Consider the following 27,572-nt stretch of genomic DNA (forward strand, 5'->3'; position numbering starts at 1 on the left):
GTGTGTGTGCGCGTGTGCGTGTGCGTGTGTGCATGTGCGCGTGCGTGTGCACGTGCGTGTGTGTGTCGTGCTCCTTTAAGAGCTGCTGAGCCACACTCCTGGCAGGCGGCAGTTTATTTACACTGAGTCACTTTACCTCTACCGCTTTTTCCTTTTTTTTATTTTTCTTCTTCTTCTTTTCTCCGGCGCTGTGTTTAAAACCGTAACGGCGGCTATTAATAGCGTGGGCCGCTTGATCTCCAGTTAGAGAGAGAGGAGAGTGTATACAAACCATGCCATCTCCTGGCTGCTAGGCTGCAGCAGTGAGAGGAACTGAGAGGCGAGTGGTGTCTGAACAACAACAAAAAAAGTCTCTCTTTCTCTCATTCTCTCTCTCTCCCTGATGCAACGATTTCCGGAAGTGCATACGTATCGACTGCCACCCACCTGAACTCCAGTACGAGACTACAGACTTAAGAGCGAGAGGTAATTTATTTGGCGTCGAGGGTGGGAGTGAAACGCTTGTCTCGCACGAACCGTCATGTGAGGTTCTATTTGTGCCCGATGTGTGATATCACATTAGCAGGCGAGGCCTGTCCTTTGGGGGGGGGGGGGGGGGGGGGGGGGGTGGAAAAGCACCTCTGAAACGGCAGCCATTTTGAAAGAGAGGCGCTATGCTGTGCTGTGCTGTGTGGGGCCTGGCATCCTTAGCTGTTGTAGTTTCGCAAAGGGCCCTACTGTACAAACTGCAGCTTCTGGATTTGGCCAAAGAATCAGTTGTTTGTTGTTTTGTAGGCCAGTATGTCCAGTAGCCACATCTACGCATCATATCATCTGCCCTCTGTCCCTCTGTCGCCCTGCCATTTATCCTCTCTCCCCTCTCCCCCTGCCCCCCCCCCCCTCCATAGTCACCGAAGCCAGACCCCCACAGGCACCTATTCCCTCTGTATGCTCTAGTGCCTCACGCCAAACATCATCTTCTTCCCTGGTCCTCTGAGCGTAGCTTCACCACTCCTGTGCGCCCCCCAGGCCCCGGCGTCCAGCCCTCCTTCCTGGGCTTCTGGGCTCAGCCTCACTGCTCTCCTCCCTCCCTCCCCCTGTGTCCCTTGTTGTTTTTCAACCTTTCCGGGCTAAAAGCCATGACTCACAGGCCAGTATAACCCAGCAGAGACACACACATGAACAGAAGTGGACAGAAGTGAAGGAATAGGGGGTTATGTATTTTGAAGCGAGTGACTCAGAGAGAGAGAGAGAGAGAGAGAGAGAGAGAGAGAGAGAGAGAGAGAGGGAGAATGAGAGAGAGAAAGGGAGAGAGGGAGAGAGAATGAGAGAGAGGGAGAGAATGAGAGAGAGAATGAGAGAGAGAGAGAGAATGAGAGAGGGAGAGAATATGAGAGAGAGAGAGAATGAGAGAGAGAGAGAGAGAATGAGAGAGAGAGAATGAGAGAGAGAGAGAGAGAGAGCTCCCCTCCTGCACTGAGTTGATTTAATGTCTGAACAGGGTGCTTAAAGAATAATTACCTAATGTGTGGGGTTTGCAGCAGAATAAAGGAGCCATTCACCGCTGGATAGTGTGTTTTCATTAGCTGAAATGCAAGCAGGCCTCATGGTGCAATACAATGCGGGCCTCTGGCACTCAGCGAGGACGGGGATAATAATAATAAACCTTATTTCGATATTTACTTATAATAAATGTGCAGATAAAACATGTATACGTGAATAAAAGTAGAATACAGTAAAAGACCATTTTAAGAAGAATGAGAGCAGTTCATCAGATAAAGGGTAGTCTGTAACAAATTGAGCTTTAAGAAGAGAACACCGATCTTGCGTTCCTAACGTCCTCTGATAGATAACACCAGCTTCAGAGCTGTCTCCCAGGGTTATTTATGTAGAAAAGACCTCTTTGTTTTCCGGTTTATGTCCTGTGATTGAGGTTTAAATGGGGTTTCTCTGTGTGCATCTTGGATTTTACACACTGTAAATGTTAGCCTGTGTAGAATGAGGTGTCTGTAGTCTAATGGTTGAGCTTCAGAAAGTTTGCTTCCGAAGACAGGGCCGACTATTGTCTCAGAGCAAACGCTACTTTAGTTCCACTAAAGTTACTTCAGTTCCACTTCCCCCTCGTTACTTTTTGGCACCCTTGAAGCACTCACCAGGAAGACCGAAAAACCTGGATATCCATGTGATAAATTACTCTTGGGGAATTGTAAAAGTTGTTTCATCGCTACACAAAAGCACCTTTACAGCTGTGCCCGATGCACACTTCAAAGCATCTAGACTTTTTTTTTTACCACTGAGGCCAAAAATGTCCAAAACTTTGAAGTTGATCAGGAAGGATGCCAGCCCCATCGCCATGGTGACGGGATGGGCCTGGCTGGAACTTGAGAGCCTCCCCGGAGGCCCAACTGCCATGGAGAAAACCCTCCACATCAAAAGAGAAACACATCCCGCTCCACGGTGGCAACTCATATCTCTCTGCGTCTCTCGCAGCTGTACTTGACTGAGTGACACCGCTCTCTCTCTTAGATGTAATTTAGTCCCTTGAACACTCCTGCTTCATCAGAGCCTGAATGGGGTTGAGATACCGTAACATTTTACATTTTTGGCATTTAGCAGACGCCATATTCCAAAGTACGACTTCATCAATACACAATCAAAGTACGACAGTCGATACATTTGACTAAGTAAGTGAATCGTCTATCCACTAGTCATAGCAGGAAAAAGTCATCTATGCTCAGGCCTGGAGGCATTGGCAGTCATCGTGCTAGAAGGAAGGAAGATCAAAAATACATTTTTTTTTTTTTATTATTACCTTTCATATCGAACATTCCCTCAAACCCAAATTCAGTCAGGAGACAGAGAGAGGAAGGAAGATGCTACAGTAGCTAGTACAATTCGACAGAACATTCCAGCATCCCACGTCAGTCCCCAGAACAGCTGCTCCAGATGTCCTGGATAGATACCAACAAATGGCAGCACTGATAGTAATTGTGTGACACCTTATCACTTCGTGGGCAGAAATAATCAGTACCACGAAAGCGTATCAACTGAGGCAAATATAGCCTTGCGTGATGCTAACACTGAGCTACAGAAGAAGAAGGGAAAAAAACGTGTTCCATTATTGTTGCTTCGCTCTGCCATTTTCCAAGGCAATGTTTGTGTCACCAGCCCTGTGATTAAGAAGGATTTTGTAAGATTATATTCCACACAAACTAGAACGGCATTATCTGTATTAGAGCAGCGGTGCCTTGAGCTATGCTGGAGATCTGTGGGTGAGATCAGATTTGAGGATGCCAGGATTAGAAGCAGAGCGCCGTACCTGACAGCTCATCACAGCTTAACGGCAACATGATCCCCAAGACACTGCCACTATCCATCAATCCCGAAATATTTGGACCCGTGATCTAAACCCCAGACACGTACACACACACACACATCTGTGAGTTCAGGGCTTCAGGACTACCTTAATTAGGCCCCTATACTTTCTTTTATTTATTTTCTGTTTCTTTTTATTATTACTACTCGAGCTTTTCAGTTTGTAAAGCGTCTTTGAGTGTCTAGAAAAGCGCTATATAAGTGTAATGTATTATTATTATTATTATTATAATTATTATTATTATTAGGACTTATTTAAGGGTTCCTACCAGATCCGGTCTGAGGAAGACAGAGGATTTAGGCCGTTTCAGACCCTGAAACAAGGCTACTAACTTCTGTATCGTTCAGTGACAAAATCATGTTGTTTGGTTCACTGTCCGTAACACACCAAAAAAAGACAAAACGAGAAAACGAGTCAAGAAATTTCACGCGACACCAAAATATTGACTCTTTTGAAGTCGCGGGTGTTAGCAGAGAGCGCGTCTCCGTTCGCTGACAGAAACATGCCTCGAGGAAGTACAGTGGAGGACAGACAGGAAGAAGAGAGAGAGGCCAAGAGACGAAGAAGAGAGAGGGTTGGGGCGAGGGGGGGGGGGGGGGGGGGGGTCAATTTTAGTGATGTAACAGAGAGAAACGAAGCGGAGAGGAGAGGATGAGTGAAGGCTTCTCTATGACGGCCAGTCACAGAGAGGGATCTAGCAGTGTGCCACCCTGAGACAAACAACCATGACCGCCCTGCAGCACGGGACGCATTCATCTTCCACATCCACATCCACGGACCCGCCCGCCTCCTTCTCTCCTCCTTCGTCATCCCCCCGCGGCACTCCACCCCTCTGCCTCTCCTCCTCCTCCTCCTCCTCCTCCTCCACCTCCTCCTCTCCTTCACCGTGTCACAGAGTACGAGGGGGAACGTTTAGTAAATCAGGACAACTCCCCCTGGGCCGCGGCAACAAACAAGGGCATCACTCCCCCACATCTCCCATCTCGCCACAGGTCTCCTCTACGGGACGCCCTCCTCCTCCTCTCAGGAACTGGAGCGGGTCGCCTCTCTGGATCCTAGGTTCCTACCAGATCCTAGCTTCCTAAAATAAGGTTCCTACCAGATCCTAGCTTCCTAAAATAAGGTTCCTACCAGATCCTAGTGTCCTGAGATAAGGTTCCTACCAGATCCTAGCGTCCTGAGATAAAGTTCCTACCAGATCCTAGCTTCCTAAAATAAGGTTCCTACCAGATCCTAGAGTCCTGAGATAAAGTTCCTACCAGATCCTAGCGTCCTGAGATAAAGTTCCTACCAGATCCTAGTGTCCTGAAATAAAGTTCCTATCAGATCCTAGTGTCCTGAGATAAAGTTCTTACCAGATCCTAGTGTCCTGAGATGAGGCTCCTACCAGATCCTAGCGTCCCAAAAATAAGGTTCCTACCAGATCCTAGTGTCCTAAAATAAGGTTCCTACCAGATCCTAGCTTCCTAAAATAAAGTTCCTACCAGATCCTAGTGTCCTGAGATAAAGTTCCTACCAGATCCTAGCGCCCCAAAAATAATGTTCCTACCAGATCTTAGCGTCCTAAAATAATGTTCCTACCAAATCCTAGTGTCTTGAGATGAGGTTCCTAGCTCTGGTAACTCAGGGCAGGGATACAGTGTCCTCTGCCTGCTCTTAAAGTGATCTTCCGCTGATCAATGATGGATCAGTTCGACCGTGGAACCGTTTTAGAGATGCTCTAAAAGGAGATACTGCAATGTCCCTGTTGGCCGTAACAAACGACTGTTGCTATCACATCCATATCAGGTGTCTAAATCTAAATCCGAGCCGCGTAGGAAACGGCATCGCACTCCCAGGCTCCCTTTTTCAGTCAGGTTCATCAGAGCCGTTTGTCCCCCTGTATTGTCGTGCGGGGGGGTGAGTTAATGTGGTCCCTGACCTTTTGACCTTGAATGGAGAGGAGAGGAGAGGGCCTCCCTCCACAGAGTGTGTGTCACAGGGCCGAAGGCGTCACAAGACGACAGCGTCAGGCTTCGGATGTCAGTCAGGCTGACGCCACACACCGCAGTGTCCATAACAAAGGGCCGTGATCAGACGGATGGCACGGCTGGGATGGCTTTTCACTGTGGCCGGGATGGTCAGAGAGGCGCAGACTCCACTCTCCAACAAGGCGTGGAAAGTGTACCCTTGAGCCCTGGCCCTGTCGCAGTGTCCACCGGGTCATAAAACATGGGTTGTAACGTGCTCGGGGGTTGTATAGTGTTGCCAGAGTAGTTACCTTTACTTTGGCTTTAGTTTCGGAACAGAAAGGTTGATCTTATCGTGGAGGACTGTAAAGCGTTGTAGTTCTTACGAGGCAGGAAGAACATTTCTCATCTTTGTGCTACTAGAGGGAGTGGTTAAACAGCAGTGGGTAATGTTGCATTACAATACGATTCGCTGCCTTGGCGCTTTCTAATCTGAGAGTCAGAGATAGGCTGCACTCTCTCTGTGTGTGTGTGTGTGTGTGTGTGTGTGTGTAAATGTTGTCAACACTCGCATGTCCTGATATTCCTTAGATGGCAGGGCTCTGTTGACCTATTAAAAGTCGCCAAGCTGCCTCACCGACACTAGAGGCAGCATTAACATATTTTCCAACGCCGACATAAATCACTGTCTGTTGTTGTTGTTGTTTTGTAGTGAGAGAGAGAGAGAGAGAGAGAGAGAGAGAGAGAGAGAGAGAGAGAGAGAGAGAGGGGGGGGGGTGAGGGTGAAAGAGAGACAGACAGATCTGATGAAAAGGCCCCTGTCAGAGATCTACTTTAGGTACAACCCCACCTGATCAATTTTTCAAAGGGTCTTTGAAGTCACCCTTGTTGAATACAGAGAGCCCCACTTCCTTTATGGCTGGGCCTTTTTCCCCCCTTTTAAGGGCTCCACTAGGAGACTCAATAATGCATAAAAAAGCAGGGCATTGTGGGATGTCGGCCTAGAAGGAATATGCTAATCGGCTGGGAGGCAGAGGGGGTGTGCCCAGGAGCAGACCCCTCCCCCAATTGAAGGTCTCAAGTGAGACATCTGTACCTCAAAGTGGACTGAAAAGTACATACAAAAAAAGAACATATCTGATTGAGTTTGATTGTGAACTTAAGGTTGTGAAATAATACTCTTACGCTTGTCTGTGCATCTGTCTTGACCTGGCTGGAACTGCAGGAGCTGTTTTCAGTAGAACTGTGTGTTCTTACATTACCCCTGTCTCACCTTACCTCTCTTAGCTCAAGCCAATACAAAAATACAAATGATTTCACCGATAAAGCTTTTGACGGGGAAAAAAGATTTCAAGGACATAACTGTGTATGAGTCTTTGACAAAAAAAAAGAAAAGTCTGATTGCCAGACATGCGGACCAAATGATCAGACTGTGTCACATATTTCATAGTGAATGGGGCCTGGTGAGTGAGTACTGTGTTTCTAAGTTAGCTAAGAAATAGCTTCCATAACATAATGTGTAATCAGCCTCATTGACCTCCTCCTGGGAGTCTGAGTCATGGCTGAGAGACTATTGTTTGTGGCGGAAAAGGATAAAAGCAGTGAAGAGCACTTCTTCACCCACACAGGAACACAAGGTAGAGAGAGAAGGGAGGGGAGGGAGAGAAGGGAGAGTGAGAAAGAGGGGAGCCAAAAGAAATCAGCTGCTTTTCAATGACAAGAATCTCTCACTCCCCTGGCAAAGACAGACAGACAAGTCTTTCATATAATAATAATAATAATAATAATAATAATAATAATAATAATAATAATAATAATAATAATAATAATAATACATTAGACTTATATAGCACTTTTCTAGACACTCAAAGACGCTTTACAAACTGAAAAGATTGAGTAGTAAAATAAAAAGAAACAAAATATGTTTGTGAAATATATTCCATGTTTCACACCCAGGGACAACGTGGCAACAATTCAGACACACTTCCATTGACCTAAAGTGCTTTGTTTGGTTGCTTTTTTAAAGATTATTTAAGTCATTTTCTTTAAACGGATTGATTTATAACTCTTTAGCCGTGATTAACTGAGGTGCAGAGTATTATTGTACATGCTGAGAATAAATCAGGTGAGACAATTTACAAGTCTAGGGAATAGTCATTTACTATTAATTAAACCAATGACACCCATGGCCTTTACATCTAAACGAATCATGGGTCAGAATACTGAGGAGTGCTGATTCAGTGGTTTTAGCATGATGATGGCACACACACACACACACACACACACACACACACACACACACGCAAGCACGCGCGCCACACACACACACACACACACACGCAAGCACGCGCGCCACACACACACACACACACACACACACATACGCACACACGCGCACACACACACACACTTAGCTAAGGACAGGCCTGTGTGTGTTTGGTGGTCTTAATAAGCAGTATTACTGTGGGCATGGAGGCATGGCCTATCTTAATTACACCGCTGGGGTTCTCTTCACCTGCAGTAATTGTTTCTTCCTCCAAACGTCATCCCCCCCTCCCTCCCTCCCCCGCTACACCCAATCTCTGCAGATCATCGTATCCCAGCAAAGCGTGACAGTTCAACTTTGCGATGATTTTTCAATTCAATTGTGCAAGAAATGGATTCCTACCTCCCCTCGGTCCTGGGAGGTGGGGGGGGGGGGGGGGCGGGGGGGGAGAAGGAATGAAGGGAGATGGAAGAGGGAAGAGGTACCCTAGCCACCCTCCCTGATGAAGCCATCGTTGACAGTGTTGGCCTGTCCTAATCGACTAATCCCCTTGGTGGAAACGTGTGATCCTGTTACTATCTGGTTCTGCAAGCTCTTTTGGTGTGGTGAGTCATAAGATGACAGAGGAGAGGAGCAGGCCTGAGGTCTATGGAGAGACATGTGATTGAGGTAGTAACTATGGAGGTCTATGGAGAGACATGTGATTGAGGTAGTGACTGGAGGTCTATGGAGAGACAGTTGATCGAGGTAGTGCAGCGGAGAAATGCTAAATGGACTGACTTATATAGCGCCTTATTCCAAAGCGCTTTACAACGGCCTCTCATTCACCCATTCACACACACATTCACACACCAATGACGGCAAGCTACCATGCAAGGCGCCGGACCGCTCATTGGGAGCAATTAGTGTCTTGTCCAAGGACACCTCGATCATGTGGCCAGCCGGGGGTTCGAACCACCGATCTGACGACCTTTACGATCGTTAGACAGCGGCACTACCTCCGGCGCCACAGCCGGGCCCCCAGGAGCGGGCCTGAGGAGACACAGGTGCCAGGGCCCAGATAAGACACCGAGAGACAGAGCCGGGGAAGAGAGAGAGACGTTTGTGGTTCTCCTCCAGAACTGGAGCTGTAAATTCCCCAATCACAACCCAACCCTCTCAATGTTTAATCAGGATGACCTCTTTAGTAGGGGGCATGAATAAAAGATTAGAGAACACAAACCCCGCTAATACAAAGCAAAGAAGCGGAGCATTCTAGGTTAATACGAGACTCTCTGGGAGAGAGAGTAGAGCAACTCTGTAGGACTGTGCTAATTCGCATTGTTATTCGCGAGGTATTTACCATCCTCTCTGGAAAAGTTTCAGTTAGACGTCACACTCTGTTTTATGTTACGGTACATGTGGGAATACGGTACATGTGGGAAAACTAGGGTTAGGGTTAGGTGCTACGTCGACTTGGTACATGCTGGCATGCCTAACCGTAATCCTAACCCTAACCCTACCACTACCCCTAACCCTAACCCTAACCTTAACCCTAGCACCGTAGCATCTAACCCTAACCCTAGTTTTCCCACATGTACCGCATTCCCACATGTACCGTAACATATATACGATAACGAATGATACAGATTAGAGGTTTAAATTTAGGACCGGGGAGGGTGGGGATATTGAATTTTTTTTTTGGGGGGGGGGGGGATAGTTAACTTGTAAAAATGTAAAAATAAGTTATTTGAAATCATTATGGGTCTCATAGTGTGTGTGTGTGTGTGTGTGTGTGTTTGAAACTGACGTTAAGTCGTTGGAAACAGTCGCCCCCCGGCCGCACTTCGAGTTGCGTTGACCGAGTCTCGAAACTTGTAACCTCTGACTTGTCGACGAACGTGACCGTCTCCAAACACCCGACGTAAACCAGCTATGCTATCGAAAAACGCTAGCAATTCAACAGCATGGGTAGTGGTATTTGAACCTGAGGGAGTGAGTTTACCATCTCCACTAGGTTACATTACACAAGGTACAGTGGTGTGTAGTCAGAATCTGAATCAGAATCGCTTTTATTACATCCCAATGTACACAAGTACACAAGAGTAAAATTCTTTGGCTTTGGTTCAACATTGATGTTGCTGCATCAAGATACAGATTCACAATAATAAACATAGTAGAAATAAGTAATATAGTAAGTCATAATAAAGTCATAAAGTCATAAACTACCCATTCATGTATGCCATTAACTGACACTCCAATCCATACAAAAATATGTTGCAGTGAGTCCATACATTTTTCAGTACATCCCATTAGTTCTGGCGCTACTCCTGGTAGTGTCTAGGGAAGTCATTCACACTGATGACCCTGAGGTTGCATTCTGATGACATATCCTGTCTCTCTCTCTCCCTCTTTCTCTCTCTCCCTCCCTCCCTCTCCCTCCCTCCCTCCCTCCCTCATTCACACTGATGACCCTGAGGTTGCATTCTGATGACATATCCTGTCTCTCTCTATCTCCCTCTCTCTCTCCCTCTCTCTCTCTCTCCCTCCCTCCCTCTCTCTCTCTCTCCCTCCCTCTCTCTCTCTCTCTCTCTCTCTCCCTCTCCCTCTCTCTCCCTCTCTCTCTCTCTCTCTCTCTCTTCCTCCCTCCCTCCCTCTCTCCCTCTCGCTCTCTCTCTCCCTCTCTCTGACAGATGGAGGTGAACTAGGTCACCAGAGCAGCCAGTCATATCTGGTGGGACAGGATATCATCATGTCAATCTCTTTACCTAAGTGAATCAGAAGTGAGCTCCACCGTCACTCCTGCCTCACCACAGACCCCTCCTCCCCATTGGCTTAGCCAATGCTCTTTCACTTCCTGTTAGGCGAATAATGGTTGTTGTTGTTGTTGCACCACTTTGCATTAAGTTTCCCGACTGCAGTAATAACGTAGTTATTAACAACCCTTATTCCACTCGTGTAATAACAGAAACCGATTCAATCAACTGCATTACTATGCAATTACAACTACATCCGAAATGTAACAAAATGTGTTTGGCAACAGTATGTGAATACAATGTTCACATCCAGTGTCCCTCCAGAGCAGTGGCGGACTCAGGCTGTTTGAAGGGCAGGGGCGAAAAGAAAAAAAAGGCACCTACTGCACAACATGGGACCCCATCAGTGCACATGGTCATGTTTAGACCATTGTAAGGGCAGCCAATAGGGCACATCCTCTAATTTTGCCACTCAAAAGGGCACTTTAGCCACTCAAAAGGGCATTTTTGCCACTCAAAAGGGCACTTAAGAGACTTTTTTCAACCATGGGGGCACCAGGAGGGGCGGTCGCCCCCCCTGCCCCCCCCCCCTTGAGTCCGCCATTGCTCCAGAGACACATGGAAGAGGGTTTGCACTGCAAAAGGTAAATCTAAGTAAGATCAAATATCTTAAATCAAGGCATTATGCTTGTTTTTTGTCTGACTGTACTAGTTTTAAGATTTTCTTACTTGTTTGAAGAAAAGCTTGGCAAGTGAGATTTTCCTGTTCTGTTGGCAGATAATTTTGCTTATTTTAAGTAATATTTCCCCCATTTTATTGCTTTTTTTCTTGTTTTTGAGAGCTGACTTGTGAGGTTGGACGTGAGGCCCTCCTAACAAGTGGTCACCTGTGACTCCCGTGTCTCTCTCTCTTGGGTGGGACGTTTTGTCCGAGTGCACATATTTCACTTCATGAAAAACCCTGTCGCGCGGAGACAGTGTCAAATGTTGTCGTCACGGTTACTGTCAACATAATCCGCCCCCGTGGGGTGGGGGCGGGGGGGGGCTGAGCCGGTGGGTTTGAGCGAAGGCTCAAGCTTTTGATGATAAAGTATGTCTGTCCGTCCGTCCCCCCCCCCCCCGGCCGAGGTCGTCTGTGGTGCTGCTGACTGAGCACAGCGGTGGTGTGGAGCGGGCGGCTGCTGACCACAGACTCTGCTCCCTCCCTGATTGGTCGGTTTGGGCGGCCAGGGGAACTGGGTTTATCAACACAGAGACCAGCTGGAAATCCCTATCAAGGAACCCTGTCAAGGAACCCTGTCAAGGAACCCTACCAAGGAACCCTATCAAGAGGCGCTTAGGTGGCGTAACCATGGCGTCGACCATGTACCGCAGGGTTACCGGTTCGATTCCAGCCGCGGACATGTCCTGCTTGTCATCCCTTCTCTCTCTCTCTCTCACCCATCCTTCCTGTCATAATCTCTACTGTATCTGTCAATAAAAAGGAAAACATGAGTGGGACTGCCCCACTCAGAAAGAAAAAGAAAAAGAAAAAAAAGGAACCCTATCAAGTCGTTTCTGCGCCCGGCGCGCATTTCCAAACACATTCCTCTTTACCGGGAGAATACGATCCGACTGATCCTGATTCCCACCCCCCCAAAAAAGTGACTTACGCCCTGAGAATAATGATGTTACGGTCGGGTTCCATCTAGGGCCCTCGGGTCTCGAACATTCTAGTTCTAGTTCTGTCTGTTTGTGGTCGATGTGTTTGTGTTCCTTTGGAAAGTGCAATGCGGCCTCTCGGACCATTTTGGGGTTTACGTTTGTAGCTGTTTAAGGACGTCCTAAAGCAGTGTCCTGAACTGAGCAGCGTCCGCCTCAGAACTGACTGGTAAGTTAACACTCGATCAAATTTCAATCAAATCTCACGACCCTCCTTTCATGACTTTTCCTAGATATGTGCGTTCTACCACCACCCAGTATCCTTACTGCTATTTTAGCAGTTTTTTCTGTGTAGGAAGCAAGCTAATTTACAAGAGGCCAACTAGTGGTCGTTGTGTGTAAATAGCAGCTTGAGCATTGTAAAGAGCCCCGAGGCTGCTCTTTTAGTAGGTAAAAAAAGGCACGGCTGTTCTAGTGTTAAGCGGTTATGCAAACTTTGAGCTGAGCCGCAGCTCACCTTCGTGGGCTATGCTGCTGCTGGACTCACTCACGTACAACCAGCCGCTTGTGTATTCGGCGACTCTTACGCTTAATACGACTTTCCCCCCTTATGAAAACATTATTCATCTCTTTGGTCTGCTCAGCAATCAACACGGCGGAGGGGGGACGTGGCTGTGGAGTCAACTAGCCGTGCCGAGAGAGAGAGAGAGAGAGAGAGAGAGAGAGAGGCTGAGAGAGAGAAAGAGAGAGAGAGGACGAGAGGACAAGGAGATCTGAGACGGCTAAATGAATGGCTTTGACCCGGTCTTCGGCACGCACACACACACAAAACCACACACACACACACACACACACACACAGACACACAACCACACACACACACACACACACAACCACCCACCCACACACACACACAGACACAACCACACACACACACACACACACACAACCACACACACACACACAACCACACACACACAACCACACAGCCGGCTAGACAACGGTAGACGATGTTGCTACGATACAGAGAGACGAACACTCTTGTGGAAGTTCATTAAGAGAGAGGGAAGACATAGCAAGGCCGCCCCACCCCCATTCTGGCCTCCCCCATTCAGCCCTGACACTACCATACACACACACACACACACACACACACACACACACACACACACACATGCACACAGCTACCCTTAAACGCATGCCTGCACACAGGCACGCGTGCACACACACACAAGTGCACACATACACACACACACACCACGTTTTTCCATTCAGCTCTCCATGGTATGGCCTGTCTGGAGCCAGCTGATCAATGAGTGTGTGTGTGTGTGTGTGTGTGTGTGTGTGTGTGTGTGTGTGTGTGTGTGTGTGTGTGGCAATGAGAGGCTAGTAGTTGTTGTTGTTGGTTTGTGCTGTGTGACACCGTCATCAGACAGTACCTGTAGCTTCCTCAGTCATCTCAGTTACCATGGGGAAACCAGTGAACTTTACGCCCGGACCACAATCTATATCTCTATCCATAATATTAAGAACCGTTACCATAGGTTACCATCAGGTCTGTTGATGAGATCTGGATGAACTTTGTTAAATATCACATTTGCCAATAAGAATTGATCACGAGGTTTTCTTCCTGCAGAAGAAGCACATTTGGATGGAATTTTACTGCCACTGCGGGGAGTGTTATTGAACCTCTAAGTGACAGTGAGATGCATTGATTTATGGGAAATGATGGCAGTTAATCTCAACTGTACTGCATGATAGTGTGAAATTAAGTCATTACATGGTTAAACGCTTCACATTCTTAATGCACTTGATAGTGTGTGTGATATTGTCATACATATGCTGTTCACTACTGCAATACTGTAAGTCTTCGAGTAGCTCCTTCTAAAGTAGTCGCCATAGGAACAGTTTTGTAACCATAAATAAACAAATGGAGCTTCAAATGCCGAGTGGTAGTAGGGGACAGTACAAGATACACAGAGACAAATCAGAAATGATTACTGCCGTTTATTTTTTTCAAAAAGCCTTTTGAATATGAAAAATAAAAGCTTGAAACCCCCTTGAGTATATGTCTTTCTCTTCTCCCCCTAAGGGAGTACAAGAACATCTGACTGGCGAAGGATATTCTTGCATCGACATGTCAGAGGAGAGGAAAAAAAGGAACTGTTTCCTGGTTTATGCTAATCAAGCATCAATAAAGTAGTGACGTCTATCTCCGTTCGGCCCTGTGCTCCTCATTGCTTTTGACAACAACAACAACAACAACAACAACAAAAAGGCCATTATACTGTGCTCAGCAAATGCTGTTCTGACAAACTTCCAGTGTAGAGACTGATAGTGGTTTGTACGATTTACATACTGTAACATTTTCGATATCGAAATCGTGTCAACAACTTATTCAGCCGTTTCGCCTGGGCCTGTTTGGTGTGCTATTTCATCTGGTGTCTCGTCAGGGAGGTTCAGGGCGGGAACACAGATTTAGCCTCCGAGAGGGGGCCGCCCTCCTCCCCCTCTCCCATCACCCTCTTACTGAGGGGTCCAAGCGTATCATCGGAGGAGTGGCGGCTTTCTCAAATTCGACACATTTTACCCGAAGCACGTGCGTCACTCTGGGCCAGCTCTCTCCTCTTAGTTCCTGCGTCTCAAAAAACACCATGGTGGCCGCTGTCCTTATAGGCTACCGAAATAACGCTAGTGACGTTTTTCGTCTTGACTCTGTTTGATGATCAGTTGACGACGTCCTAACAGGTCTGAGCTAGTTGTGTCCCTGCCGCCAGCTGCTGCTGCTTGGCTTCTGTATCAAGTCTCTCTGTGTGGAAGGAAGTATTCATCTCTCAGCTCTCCCCTTGCCTCCCCCCCCCCCCCCGCCCTCGCCCCACACGCGTATTTGTCAATGAGCTACATTAGCATGGACACAACACCCCCTGAAGGACATCCAGAAACTAGCCTCGTAATGTGACTCTTATCCGTCATTCAATCTTCTATAGAACTGCTTCACACAGGACCACAACAAAGCTGCTTTCCTCCCCTCCTCTAGAACCGCCTCAGACACATGAAAGCGGCGCGTTCTAGTCCGTACACGGATCAAACCCTGTTCTCTCCTTCCTCATCTGTTATGGTTAAGGATTTTCGACAAGCATCCTCCTGCCACTTAACAGGCCTGAGGTCGGTCTTCCAAGATGTTCCTCCCTCCCTTCCTCCCTTCCTCCCTTCCTCCCTCCCTCCCTCTCCTAGTAAAGTACATGCAGTAGTCAACAGCTCGCCGGCAGAGAGAGGGAGCCATTTTCCTTCTCCCAGGCTCTCTGTTTTCACAAAGAGGAGAGAAAGTGCCAATTACCAAGCCAGAGCAAACTCTTCTTCTCCTACCACCCCCTCCTCCCACTCCATCCCCTGTTCATTGATCTAGGCTACACATTTAATAATCCTGTTGACTCAATATAGGAACGTAATGGGAGGATAACAATAGCAATACACAGCCTTAGTTTGGCATCCTTACATACGGGCTTGACTGTGGATATTAGCTGTACGAGGATTATGGGTAATGGTTTACAGAACTGTTACCGCTGGTACACTCTGTATATACGCCTACCTGGTGTTTACTATCAGCTTACTAGCGAAGAAACGGGGTACAAGTAAGTAGGTATAATCCATAAGTCATGTGTTACCGCATACTTTCTAAGAACTACAAATCATTCGGGGGCAGTCAAATATGATTTATTTAACGTTTACAATCTTTTTTTCTGAGAAAGGTTTAAGGACCAATGTTTTTTTGGCATAAGGTTGCACTGTTGGAAACTACAAGGAAAGAGAGAGAGAGGGAGAGGGAGGGAGGGAGAGAGAGAGAGAGAGAGGGGGGGGTGGCATGGCAGTCAACATGGGTTAATTCATTAATTCTCTCCTCTCTCCCTCCTCTCTCCCTCCCTCTGCCTGCCTGCCAGCAAGGCCACATCAGCACTTTTCTCTGACTCTCTCTGTGAACGACTCTCTGGCTCGCTGGGTCCAGGACCGGGAGGGTGAGGGAGGGTGAGGGTCCTGTCGTCAACACCAACAGCAACAGCGGCGCAGCTATGATCAGACCAGGCGCTCTGACGACCTGTTTACGCCTCTCTCATTGCTCAGCTTTTTTTAAAACAACAAAGTGAGATCCTTCCTCTGTGAGGTCCGATCACACACCGTTCCCGTCTCCTAAGCGGCACATCTTTAAGCCTTTCATTTGTGCGAGCCGTAGGTGACCTTTAACCCCGAGTATTCAGAAAAAAAACTTCCTGCCACCCGCTAATGAGTACACCTCCGTCCGCCCCCTCCGATGTCGGGGGGGGGGGGGGGGGTGGACGCTTGCGAGCTGAAAGCAGGCGGAAAGCAGGAAAAAGCGAAACTGAGACGTTAGACAGTCAAGACAGTACAGACAAACACACCCTCCCTCCCTTCCTTCCTTCCCTTCCACCTGACTGGCCTGCCCCCCCCTCCCCTCTCCGCTCGGCTATGAAGCGAAGCCCCCACCACCACCACCCCTACCCCCCGCACCCCCCCTGGCCCCCCGCCACTCTGGAGGAGTCATGGCAGACTTCTTTTTTGATATGCTGCTCCTCTTAATTAATCGGGCAGGAAACTTGAGCAGGCCCCTCCAGTCGTGATTAAAGGGAGCTCGCAAACAAAGGGTCTTGACGTGGCGCGGCCCCGGAGCGCAGAGACAAAAGGCGATATTTCTGTTCCTGGGAGATTTCCCAGCATGCCGTCTGCCTCTGCTCTCTGGCGGGGTGTGGGTGTGCCCTTTACATGGCCCCCTGCCTCGCTCAACACACCCCACCACACAATCTGTGCACACACACACACACGCACACACATGCACACACACACCACACGCATACAGTACAGGCACACACACACACACACTCTTGCACGCATACAGTACAGGCACACACACACTCTCGCACGCATACAGTACAGACACACACACGTGCGCACATGCTCACACACACACACACACACACACACACGTACATAAACACTCTCCCTCTTCCTCATCCGTAACCAGTAACTGAGCCAGGCCTGTAGGCCCCATGTCAGACCAGGGAGCGTAGTTTAGTTGTGTCCTGGCCAGGATGACCTGCCTGCTGGTCTGATGCCAAACTGCGTCTGCGTCGTCTTAGCGCTCTGTCAATGACAATAAAGTTGAATCTAATCTAATCTAATCTAAAGAAATTAAGCGCTTTGTGAACCAGCGCTTGGCCAGAGACAGAGACACAACAGTCATCTCTGACCAGGGCCAGGAGATGGACGGATAGAGGATTCTTCCCCTTTATTTCCTCCCCCTCTTTATAATAATAATAATAATATAATAATAATAGCTTCAATTTATATAGCGCCTTTCACAGACCCAAGGTCGCTTTACAAGGGAATGGGACAAACAGAACAGAGCCAGAGAGACAAACACAAAACAAAACACAACAAAACGTATAGACAAAACAAGGAATAAAACAGGAAGCTAAAATGCAACCTGTAGTACACGGAAAAAATGGATTTTTAAAGACTCAGGTAGTCTGCTGGGAGCGGCGCGGGGCGGGCCCCCAGTCAGAATCCGCCTCTGTCAAAACCCGGAGTAAGTCCGGCAGAAATCCCTGCCTCTAATCGCCCCTGCAGGAGTCCTAATGAGTCGTCATGGGGATTAGCTTCCGAGTTTTTGGAGTCGGGAGCTCTGGGAAAGTTCCTCAGCTCAGCTTCTGCCACAAGCAGCCAAAGTCTCTGTCTCTCTCTCTCTCTCCCACCACCCTCCCACCCCCCTCCCACACCCCTCCCACCCCCCTCCCACCACCATCCCACCACCCTCTTACCACCCTCCCACCGCCCTCCCACCAACCTCCTACCCCCCTACCACCCCCCTCCCACCACCCTCCCACCCCCCTCCCACACCCCTCCCACCCCCCTCCCACCACCATCCCACCACCCTCTTACCACCCTCCCACCGCCCTCCCACCAACCTCCTACCCCCCTACCACCCCCCTCCCACCACCCTCCTACCCCCCTACCACCCCCCTCCCACCCCCCTCCCACCGCCCTCCTACCCCCCTCCCACCGCCCTCCTACCCCCCTCCCACCGCAGGTGAGAACCACCTCCACAGCCAGCCTACGGGAATCTGGACGCACACACTCACTGCCAAATCTGGCAACCCACCTTCCCAGAACTCTTTAGCCACCTCCTGCACAGCTGGAAAGGGTCTCTGTGTGTGTGTGTGTGTGTGTGCGTGTGCGTGTGCGTGTGCGTGTGTGCGTGTGTGCGTGTGTGCGGGTGCGTCTGTGTGTGTGTGTGTGTGTGCGTGCGAGTGTGCATGTGAGAGAGAGAGGGGTGGGGGGGGTGGAGCAGTATCACTACTTCTCACTGGGGACAAAGAACAGCTTTTCCAGCCTTCTCAAATGTCCAATTACTGGGCCGGGGCCGTGGTAGCTGGGTGTACGGTTTTAGCAGCGAGGGGGCCAACAGCTGACCCCAGGTAACTAATGTATGTGCAGAGGGGATTCGCCAAGAACAATGGGAACAAGTGTAACACTATCTACGGCTTTTCTTTCTTTCTTTCTTCTACCGATTCAGCCATTTTGGTGGAGCAAAATGAACGGTGACACACAGACATCGGGGGGGTGCCTCGAATGTCTCCTCCACATAGTTTGTTTTTCATATCTGTACATTTCTGTATCATCTTTCTGGCTTGGAATGTTTCAATATTGTGTATATTTCGAAACTGATTAAAAACAGTTTGTGGGGGTTTTGGGTGTCGCATATTGACTGTGAGATCTAATACCCGCCCCCCTGGCTTGACTCCTCCCACTGCCCTGCCTTATATGGGCAGGAGGATGTGAACAGAGCAGTGTGATGGTCGTCCCCTGACAGGTGAACTCCTCTTCCACCTTTCACTCGTCGCTGCCACTCACACACGTGCGTGCACACGTGCACATACACACACACACACACACACAGCAGCAGCAGCTGGAGGGGACTCACCCCTATGCCCCAGAGGACCATGGGACCATTAACCACTATACTGGCTCCAGGTCCTCCCTGTCCCCCCAGCCACTGTTCCAGGACCTGTCTGACACACTAAACATCTCATCTGTAGCCCAACTCATACCATAGTAGTCATTTGCCACTGACACCAGATCAGATGTACGACCGTGGCCACTTTGGCTGTTCAAAAACAAAATGGCCAAAAAAGGCTTAGCTTAGCAATCGGAAGGTCGCTGGTTCGATCCCCCGGTCTCAAGAGGGAGCTGCATGTGACCTGGCTGGCATCATATCTAAGGTGCCTTCCACTGCCGTTGTGCCCTTGAGCAAGATACTTAACCCCTAATTGCTCCAAGGGCCCTAACTATAGCTGACCCTGTGTCTAGAGCAAAAAAAATACATTTCGTTGTACTCAATATGCAATGACAATCAAATCTAACCGAAAGGGTCAGAGTTCAGCGTATGGCTGTGCTTTTGACTACTGTTGTCCTCTACTGGAGCAGAAGGCAAACAGACCCAAACCCCACAGGAGACCCTGACATGGGTAACCAGGGGCTTCACCGGGTCACCACAGGAGACCCTGACATGGGTAACCAGGGGCTTCACCGGGTCACCACAGGAGACCCTGACATGGGTAACCAGGGGCTTCACCGGGTCACCACAGGAGACCCTGACATGGGTAACCAGGGGCTTCACCGGGTCACCACAGGAGACCCTGACATGGGTAACCAGGGGCTTCACCGGGTCACCACAGGAGACCCTGACATGGGTAACCAGGGGCTTCACCGGGTCACCACAGGCATTCCACAGGAGACCCTGACATGGGTAACCAGGGGCTTCACCGGGTCACCACAGGAGACCCTGACATGGGTAACCAGGGGCTTCACCGGGTCACCACAGGAGACCCTGACATGGGTAACCAGGGGCTTCACCGGGTCACCACAGGAGACCCTGACATGGGTAACCAGGGGCTTCACCGGGTCACCACAGGCATTCCACAGGAGACCCTGACATGGGTAACCAGGGGCTTCACCGGGTCACCACAGGAGACCCTGACATGGGTAACCAGGGGCTTCACCGGGTCACCACAGGAGACCCTGACATGGGTAACCAGGGGCTTCACCGGGTCACCACAGGAGACCCTGACATGGGTAACCAGGGGCTTCACCGGGTCACCACAGGAGACCCTGACATGGGTAACCAGGGGCTTCACCGGGTCACCACAGGCATTCCACAGGAGACCCTGACATGGGTAACCAGGGGCTTCACCGGGTCACCACAGGAGACCCTGACATGGGTAACCAGGGGCTTCACCGGGTCACCACAGGCATTCCACAGGAGACCCTGACATGGGTAACCAGGGGCTTCACCGGGTCACCACAGGCATTCGGGGGAATATATTTGGGAATAAAATCCACCGTGACGATGTCGACGGTTGACAGGAACAGGCCGTCACCGGGACACGTTGTCGTGGCGACAGAAATCCCTCCGTCGGAGTAGGGCCTCGGTCCCCTTAAAGCCACAGTCACATCTTTAGTCACGGTCGGAGTGAAAGTCCTGAGGCGCCCGGCGATGAATAAACACAGTGTCGCTCATGACACAGCCAATTAAATGTATTTAATTGCAGGATGTTATTTTGGCAGAGGGCATTGTGGGCACACACACACACTGGCCTAGCCTGGCCCTCTAGGGGAGGGGAGGGGGGGAGTGAGGCGGGGGGGAGTCACTAAGACCCGCCTCCACGCAACCCCCCCCCCCCCCCCCCCTGCTCCTCCTTCCTGTGCCCTTCCTCCGCATCCTCCAATCGTAGCCGCAGGTGAATCCGACCAATCAGAGAGCCGCGTGCTTTCACAAGGCCAGGCTTTACGCCTCTGCAAAAAAACAGAGTCCGGGCAAATGGCTCCTGACAGGATGGTGGAGCGGCTGTGGAGCGGCCACTCCGCTCCACCTTCAGTCTGGCGCCTTGTCTACTACGCCCGTTGCACTTTGTCATCTGAGGTTGTTGTTGTTATCGTTTCTGTTGCCTTTGAATATGCCGCTCCGTGCATATCTGACTCTTTTGCTTTCTTAGAAAGACTCACCTCTGTATTTTACCGTTTAAACTCTCCCTTGCCCACACTCTTACATTCTATCCTCTCCCTCCTCCCTCACTTTCTTCTGTCTCTACCACTCACTCTCTCTCTCTCTCTCTCTCACACACTCTCTCTCTCTCCTCTTTTTTTTTCTTTTTTTCTTTCCCATTGACTTCCTCCCCCTCGCTTTTGTTGTAAGCATATATCCCTTTGACTCAGAGTGGATGTATGGTCCCTCCAGTAAATCTTCATCTCTGAAAGTACATCCTAGCCCCCCCCCCTTCACTTTCTCTCTCTCTCTCTCTCTCTCTCTCTCTCTCTCTCTCTCTCTCTCTCTCTCTCTCTCTCTCTTATTGTTGGCAGCATACCGTCCTTACAGAATACACCCGCGAATCCAAAAATACAACACAACAAAAAATATGGCAACTAAAAATATAAACTCTCACATTAACTTACTTACTTAACCGATACAACCGCCCCCCCCCCCCATCTCCTGTTTTCTCAGAAGCAGCCGTATTAATTAAGCCAAAGAGCAGCATTGCTAAAAAGCAGGATCCCAATAAATAAGTAATCCCAGAACAGCCAGCCAGAGGAACTTGAGCAAAAAAGTACTTAACGAGGGAGTCCTTTGCTCACTTAGAAAGGGAAAAAGAAACGCGAGGACGTCAGGTTTCCAACGCCGCCTTTCAACTGGACTTTCCAATCACTCTAACAGGCCATTCAAGTCAACTACAGTCAGGTAGGCCTTTGTTGTGGTCGATGGGGTTCATATACCACTGGGTCACTAGTCTTATCAGAAGTGCCTATTCTTTTTATTCCTTTTAATCTGGATCACAATGATCCCGATTCTTTCTTTTTCTGATTTTGAGTTGTATAGGGGGAAATCAGCCAGCTCGATCTGATCCTGGATAGCAAAAAAAGAAGAATCGGGATCATTCTGATCCAGGTTTAAACGTTTTGAAAAACTGGGTGTCTGGATGTCATCAAAATAGACATGGAAACGTGTTGAAAAAATGTACGAAGGAATCTCCAGAACCAACAGACATCCGGACACATTGAAGGAGCTCCTACTGCCCGACCCAGTGATGCAACAGGGAGCAAGTTAGCCTAGAAGGTAATGACAGCATGAGTTCCTCTCAGATGTAAGTGCATCACATGTATATGTAAGATACATGTATATTATGACATATGACATGTCTATTATCTATCAGCATTCATGTATGGAGAGGAATAGAACATAGAACATATACAATGGGAGTCTTGGTTGACCAGTGAACGTAACACAACATCCAGCTGACAGAGATGACTCAAACTGACCTGTGTGGTGTGTTCGCGACGAGATACGTTGCAGTTGGGCATTTCTCTCTATCCTCAGTAAGACATAGAAACCTCTGTCACCTGGACTGAGCCAATGGCACCTGGTCCTAGCATAGATTATTTATTTTTTTCTTATGATGATAGATTTTTTTTCCTTATGATTCACTTACATTAGACACATTTTCTTGTTGTAAGTCGCTTTGGATAAATGCTAAATGCCAAAAATGTCAATCTAATTCTATCATCATGATTTCATGGCATTCACATTCTTCAACAAACTAACACATCATCCTCCATCCCAGTACTAACACAGAGGCATTCTCCCTTCCCTGCAACTTTGTGTCTCTATCTTGCCTCATAATATAGGCCTACCGTATCTAAAACGGATTTGTTGTCGTACATAGTTGATCTCTTGCACCCTCCATTGAAGGGAACAGTAGAACGCTACAGTATGGAAGTGCATGTGTAGCCCACAGAGCCTCTCTGCCAATAGCAGGGCAGCAAAGCGTGTCATGTGATCACCTAGCAGTACTGGTAATAAATACAAAGTCCCTCTTCCTGTTGGAAGAGAGGTTTATTACAATAGAGCTACACAAAATGGTCGATGTGAAATACCCTTATACCCTACAGACTAGTAATGAGCTGGTCTTATAACTACAGCACACTTGCAATGATGGCAACACTGAACACCTCAATGTTGATGAATGAGCACTGTTTAATGTTTAACCCTGTTTAATCATTTGCATGTAGTTACTGTATAACTGCTTAGATAGTGTGTTATGTATAGTAGAATAGAGCCATGTCAATCTGTGGTAGTTACAACTGTCCTGACTAACTATTTACACCATTTTTACTCAAAATATTTAAATTCTGAATCCAAGTTCCAGTACATCATAACAAGAATCTAAACCTCCCATAAGTCATCACAAACAACACATCTGAAAGTAATGATTTTGTTAACTGATAACAAAAAAACTAATGATAACAGATGAACATGTTTATAACATGATAACATGATGAACAAGTCATTTTTGGTGACTAGCTTCACTGCATTTTATGTTAAATGTGCAATTTATAAATACAATTCCAAGTAACATAATAAATATATTATGACATAATATCTTCTAACACCATTTGAGAACTGAAACCACAGGCCTATGATTATTTACATTGGCAGACATACACATAGGCAGTATTGACTTATAAGTTCAAAACAACAAATAACAAAGTTTGTTATCATATATTTTTGGGTTATCATGAAATATCTGTTAGCAAAACAAAATATATTGTTTACATGACACAACATGTTTGACATCTAGTTTGCTGAAAACAAAACTGGACAAAGCGGTGTATTCTTCAGGTGATATGCTATGCCACTGGCCTACAGGCTGTATTGTGAAGAAAATGATAATGGTTGAAAGGAACTTGCTGGCAGCATCGCTTAATAGCAGCGCAGAGGAAAGTAGAGGTCATATTTGCTAATAAAAGGAACGGGAATAGGCTCTATTCAGTGATTAAACATCCCCTGTGCAGTGCTGACTCGGGCTTTCTCTTTTTTTCTACCTCCCTTCCCCCTCCTCCAAAAACAGCATCAAAGCAATCAAAATGGTAATGTTCGGCATGAATGGGGCCCATCCCCCTCTACGAAACTCTGCAGACTTTTTCTCCATGTTAGGAAGAAACCAACACCCCTTCTCTCACAAAATGGAAGCTTCCACTACCAAACTGAAGCGCTTTACGAAAACACTACCACAAATACAGTGAAAAGATCAATCTCTTCTCGTTAATAATAATGAACAAAGTGACACCAAAGCACGCTTTGATCGCATAAATAAACTGTCTAAATCGGTGTTCGCTAGTGAATTCGACAGCTCGTTTGTTGCGAACGGGAGAGGGGAAAAAAATCAAGGCGCTGTCCAAGTGCTGAAAACTGCATTCCACAGGAAACGGGATCGATTTAACTTAGGCAAAATGCAAAAGGCTTTAACGAACAAGAATGCTTAAACATCGATCGGTTTGACTTAGCAGGGCATATATGTGGACTTCTTGTGACTGGTTTGTCTTCCTTAGTAGCTTCGGTAACTTCACCAAATTCAGCGAGGCACTGTAGAGCATTGTGACTTTAAACGCGTTGTATGGCATCTGGTCGGGGTGCTGAAAGATAGCTCCAGTGCTCTAGGCGGCAGCTCTCCTACAGGGAAGTGCTGTGACTTACCCTTCACAATAATATACACTAGGCCAAACATACTATTTAGTTTTAAATCACTTATTAGAGGTATAACGTTCATCTTGGACACCGTTTGATATAGGATAGTAAAAAAAGTGAAAGTGCAAGCGTGGTCGAATCAAATGCAACCTTGCCGTCATGTGACCAAGAAGAAATAATACCCCAAGACTAGCAATAAAGTAACAAATAAGTCAATTTCGAAGAAAAAAGAAACTTCACATTCGGCTCGATGAATATCTATGAATGTTCGATAGTCAAAACTTGATGCTTAGTGTCTAGAAAAGTGAGGACCGGATACTTGAGCTTCTCCTTTATTACTCTCCAGAAACATGTCGACCTACTCAAAATGGACGCTAAATTTTTCAACATTTTTCATGTTACACAACTTAGAATATCAGGACACAACCGCGATCTACGTGAAGGACTTCTGCCACACAGCGACACAAGGAGATCAGAGACGAAATAAGATTCCAATACTTTTGAACCGTTTCACAGTCACATTGTCTTTCACATAACGACACACACAACACAATACCAGGCTGCGCCGTGACATGAAAAATGAGAGCTATAATTTATAATAAAGCAAAAATATGCATGGAATCTTACTTGTTTTTCGCTTAGAGCTGTTATTCTGGTTTGCCTTTCGTGTAGTTGTTTCTTAAGCTCTCCATCCTACAATTGAACAAAACATGATCAGTGTTTATAGATGATAAAAGAGGACCAAAACACCAAGTGAAACAATGCCGACACAAATCAAACTTGTGTTGATACCCTGCGTATTTCAGACAAAGTCATGTTGAGGACAAAGCGGTGGAAACGCTACTTAATGGGGTTAACGAAAGAAGAGATTTATAAATGCTGATAAAGTTTTTCGCACACTCCCAATTCAACTGCCTAATCTGGAGAACGACTAGCCTATACTATGCTTCAGAAATAGACATTTACCTGTGGGTCTTGCTTCATTTGTGCAACTAGTTTCTAAACGTAGAAAAGAACGAAAGAGGAATTACAAAAGTGTTTCAAGTTAGTGTGTAAGGGAGGAACAAAGCGGTGAGCATACAGCGAGTCAGTTTCTTGCACCTCATAAATATTCAGGTCGCGTCCTGATCGCCACACAGCACCACCGCATTATTACTCCAAATTCTTGTTGCTCGGAAAAGACACACGACAATACCAAAGTACTCTAAAAAGTACACCAATCTCATTTGAAAGTGCATGCTATGGCGTCACCAGACATTGAAGCGACACATTGTAGATCGCATACTTATTTCCTCGGAATGCAAACATCTCACGTTTGATGCCCTCCGATTTTTCCCGATAGCTCCCACTCGCTCAGAAGCCCAATAAGGGGAAGAATAATACGATGTTTCATTTACCTGATGACATTGGATTTCTACTTTCAACGCCTCTTGCAGGCCTTGTAGTTCCATGTTCCGACTTCCAAAACACTTTTCTCCCACTTTCGATGTAATCAAGGTGAAGTTTAAGTGAATTAAAGATTTTTTTTTAAAGCGACAATAACAATCGAAAGAAGAACTACTCAGGCTGCAAAGCAAGTTCTCGCTTCTTTACTGGCCATAGGACTCATCACTCACTTTACGCCAGTGAGCAAAGTGCTCCAAAGACGGCGGAAAGATTTCGGCACCCTGACAGATCCACTCCAAAAATATCACAGCGACGATGCATCCGATCCGAACGGTCGATATATTTTTCTTTAGATAATTTGGAGTTGAATAGGGGGAACTATATTTTGTCCGAGTCCGCGGCTTGATTTCACTTTGCCTGAGGAAAAGTTGCGCTTCGGCTGTCAATGCTAATTCTAAAGTTCCCGGATGGAGCAGTGAAAGAAGACCAGAACTCTCCCCTCGTCTGTCTTTCTCTCCCCCTCTGTCACACACAACCATACGCTCAGTCATGCGCACTGTTGGAATCACACACCGGCGGCGGTCCACAATATTGCAAGGATAGCCGAACTATTTTACAAAGTCCACGAAATATGCACATGTGCATTATTACAAAATAGTAACTGTCTTATAACATATTGGGCACTGCTTGTTCTCTGCAGCAAATACAAAATAAGCCTAAATGTAGACCTATTTGTTAATATATTATACTTGTTATGAAGTGCCTAATTGTTACAATTAATAAATGATGACAACTATTGGGCCTACAATGCTAGAACTATCAAAAGTTTATTTATAACGTTCCATGAAGTTGTCTAATTTATTCAGATGATTACAAGTGTATTTAATGGATTTTGTCATTCATTTTGTGATATAGCCCCGGTTATTCCATCCTATCACCATAGCAATTACTATAGATAGATAGTGTCCGTTGAACAATGCCCTGGCTGTAAAACCCACCCGAACAGAGACGTCTATCTTAGGTTTGTTCTCTCTCTTTGAGGCTCACCATTGATCTATTCTATTTTGAAGATCTATTATAGTTCCAGTTTAGAAATAAGAATGAGCTTATTCCATTATTACCCAAGTAGACCCAGGCGGCTTTTGTGACAACTTCTTTAAAAGAGCTGATAGCCTAGTAGGCCATTTTGTGCTTATAAACGGGTCAGAGCTGAAAGTGCGAATTGCTGTGACGTTTTGCTCACACAAATCCATTTCTCCTTTTCTAATAATGTGATGACGTTTTGCTCACACAAATCCATTTCTCCTTTTCTAATAATGTGACACCCCTTCACCCTGGGCTCCAGGATCCGTCTTCCTCCGCCCCCTCCTGCCTCCACCCTCCTCCGAGCCACACAAGTCAAGTCGCCATTGGACGTCTTCTGACGTGTGCTGCGCGAGGGGGTGCGGTAGGAGCCAATCAGGAGTTGCGGCTGCTGCATATGCCTCCAGACCGACGCGAGCAGCAAGGATGAAAGGCCAATCAGCGCGTCGGAGTGGGTCGGCCACGGCGAGGATGTGAGTGGAGAGTTGATGTGAAACAGAGATAGCATTGCTGTGCATTTCATATCAACTGAGTGAGAAAAAAAAAGAAAATAAAAAAACACAGGACG

The 27,572-nt window shown here is 47.3% G+C and overlaps 1 protein-coding gene across 1 annotated transcript in view; it reads right to left on the reverse strand.

The window, feature by feature from the left end:
- phf21b (PHD finger protein 21B) overlaps positions 1 to 25,986 on the reverse strand; it is a gene marked incomplete at both ends in the record, with an annotated part of 99,787 nt that extends 73,801 nt beyond the window's left edge. The window contains one exon of the mRNA XM_080537941.1: positions 25,933 to 25,986. Within this exon, the coding sequence (XP_080394067.1) occupies positions 25,933 to 25,986 (54 nt within the window). The remainder of the gene's footprint in view (positions 1 to 25,932) is intronic.
- Between the last annotated feature and the right edge of the window lie 1,586 nt (positions 25,987 to 27,572).

The sequence above is a fragment of the Nansenia antarctica genome (genome assembly GCF_963989245.1).
Source record: "Nansenia antarctica genome assembly, chromosome: 8".
NCBI classification, from domain to species: domain Eukaryota; kingdom Metazoa; phylum Chordata; class Actinopteri; order Argentiniformes; family Microstomatidae; genus Nansenia; species Nansenia antarctica.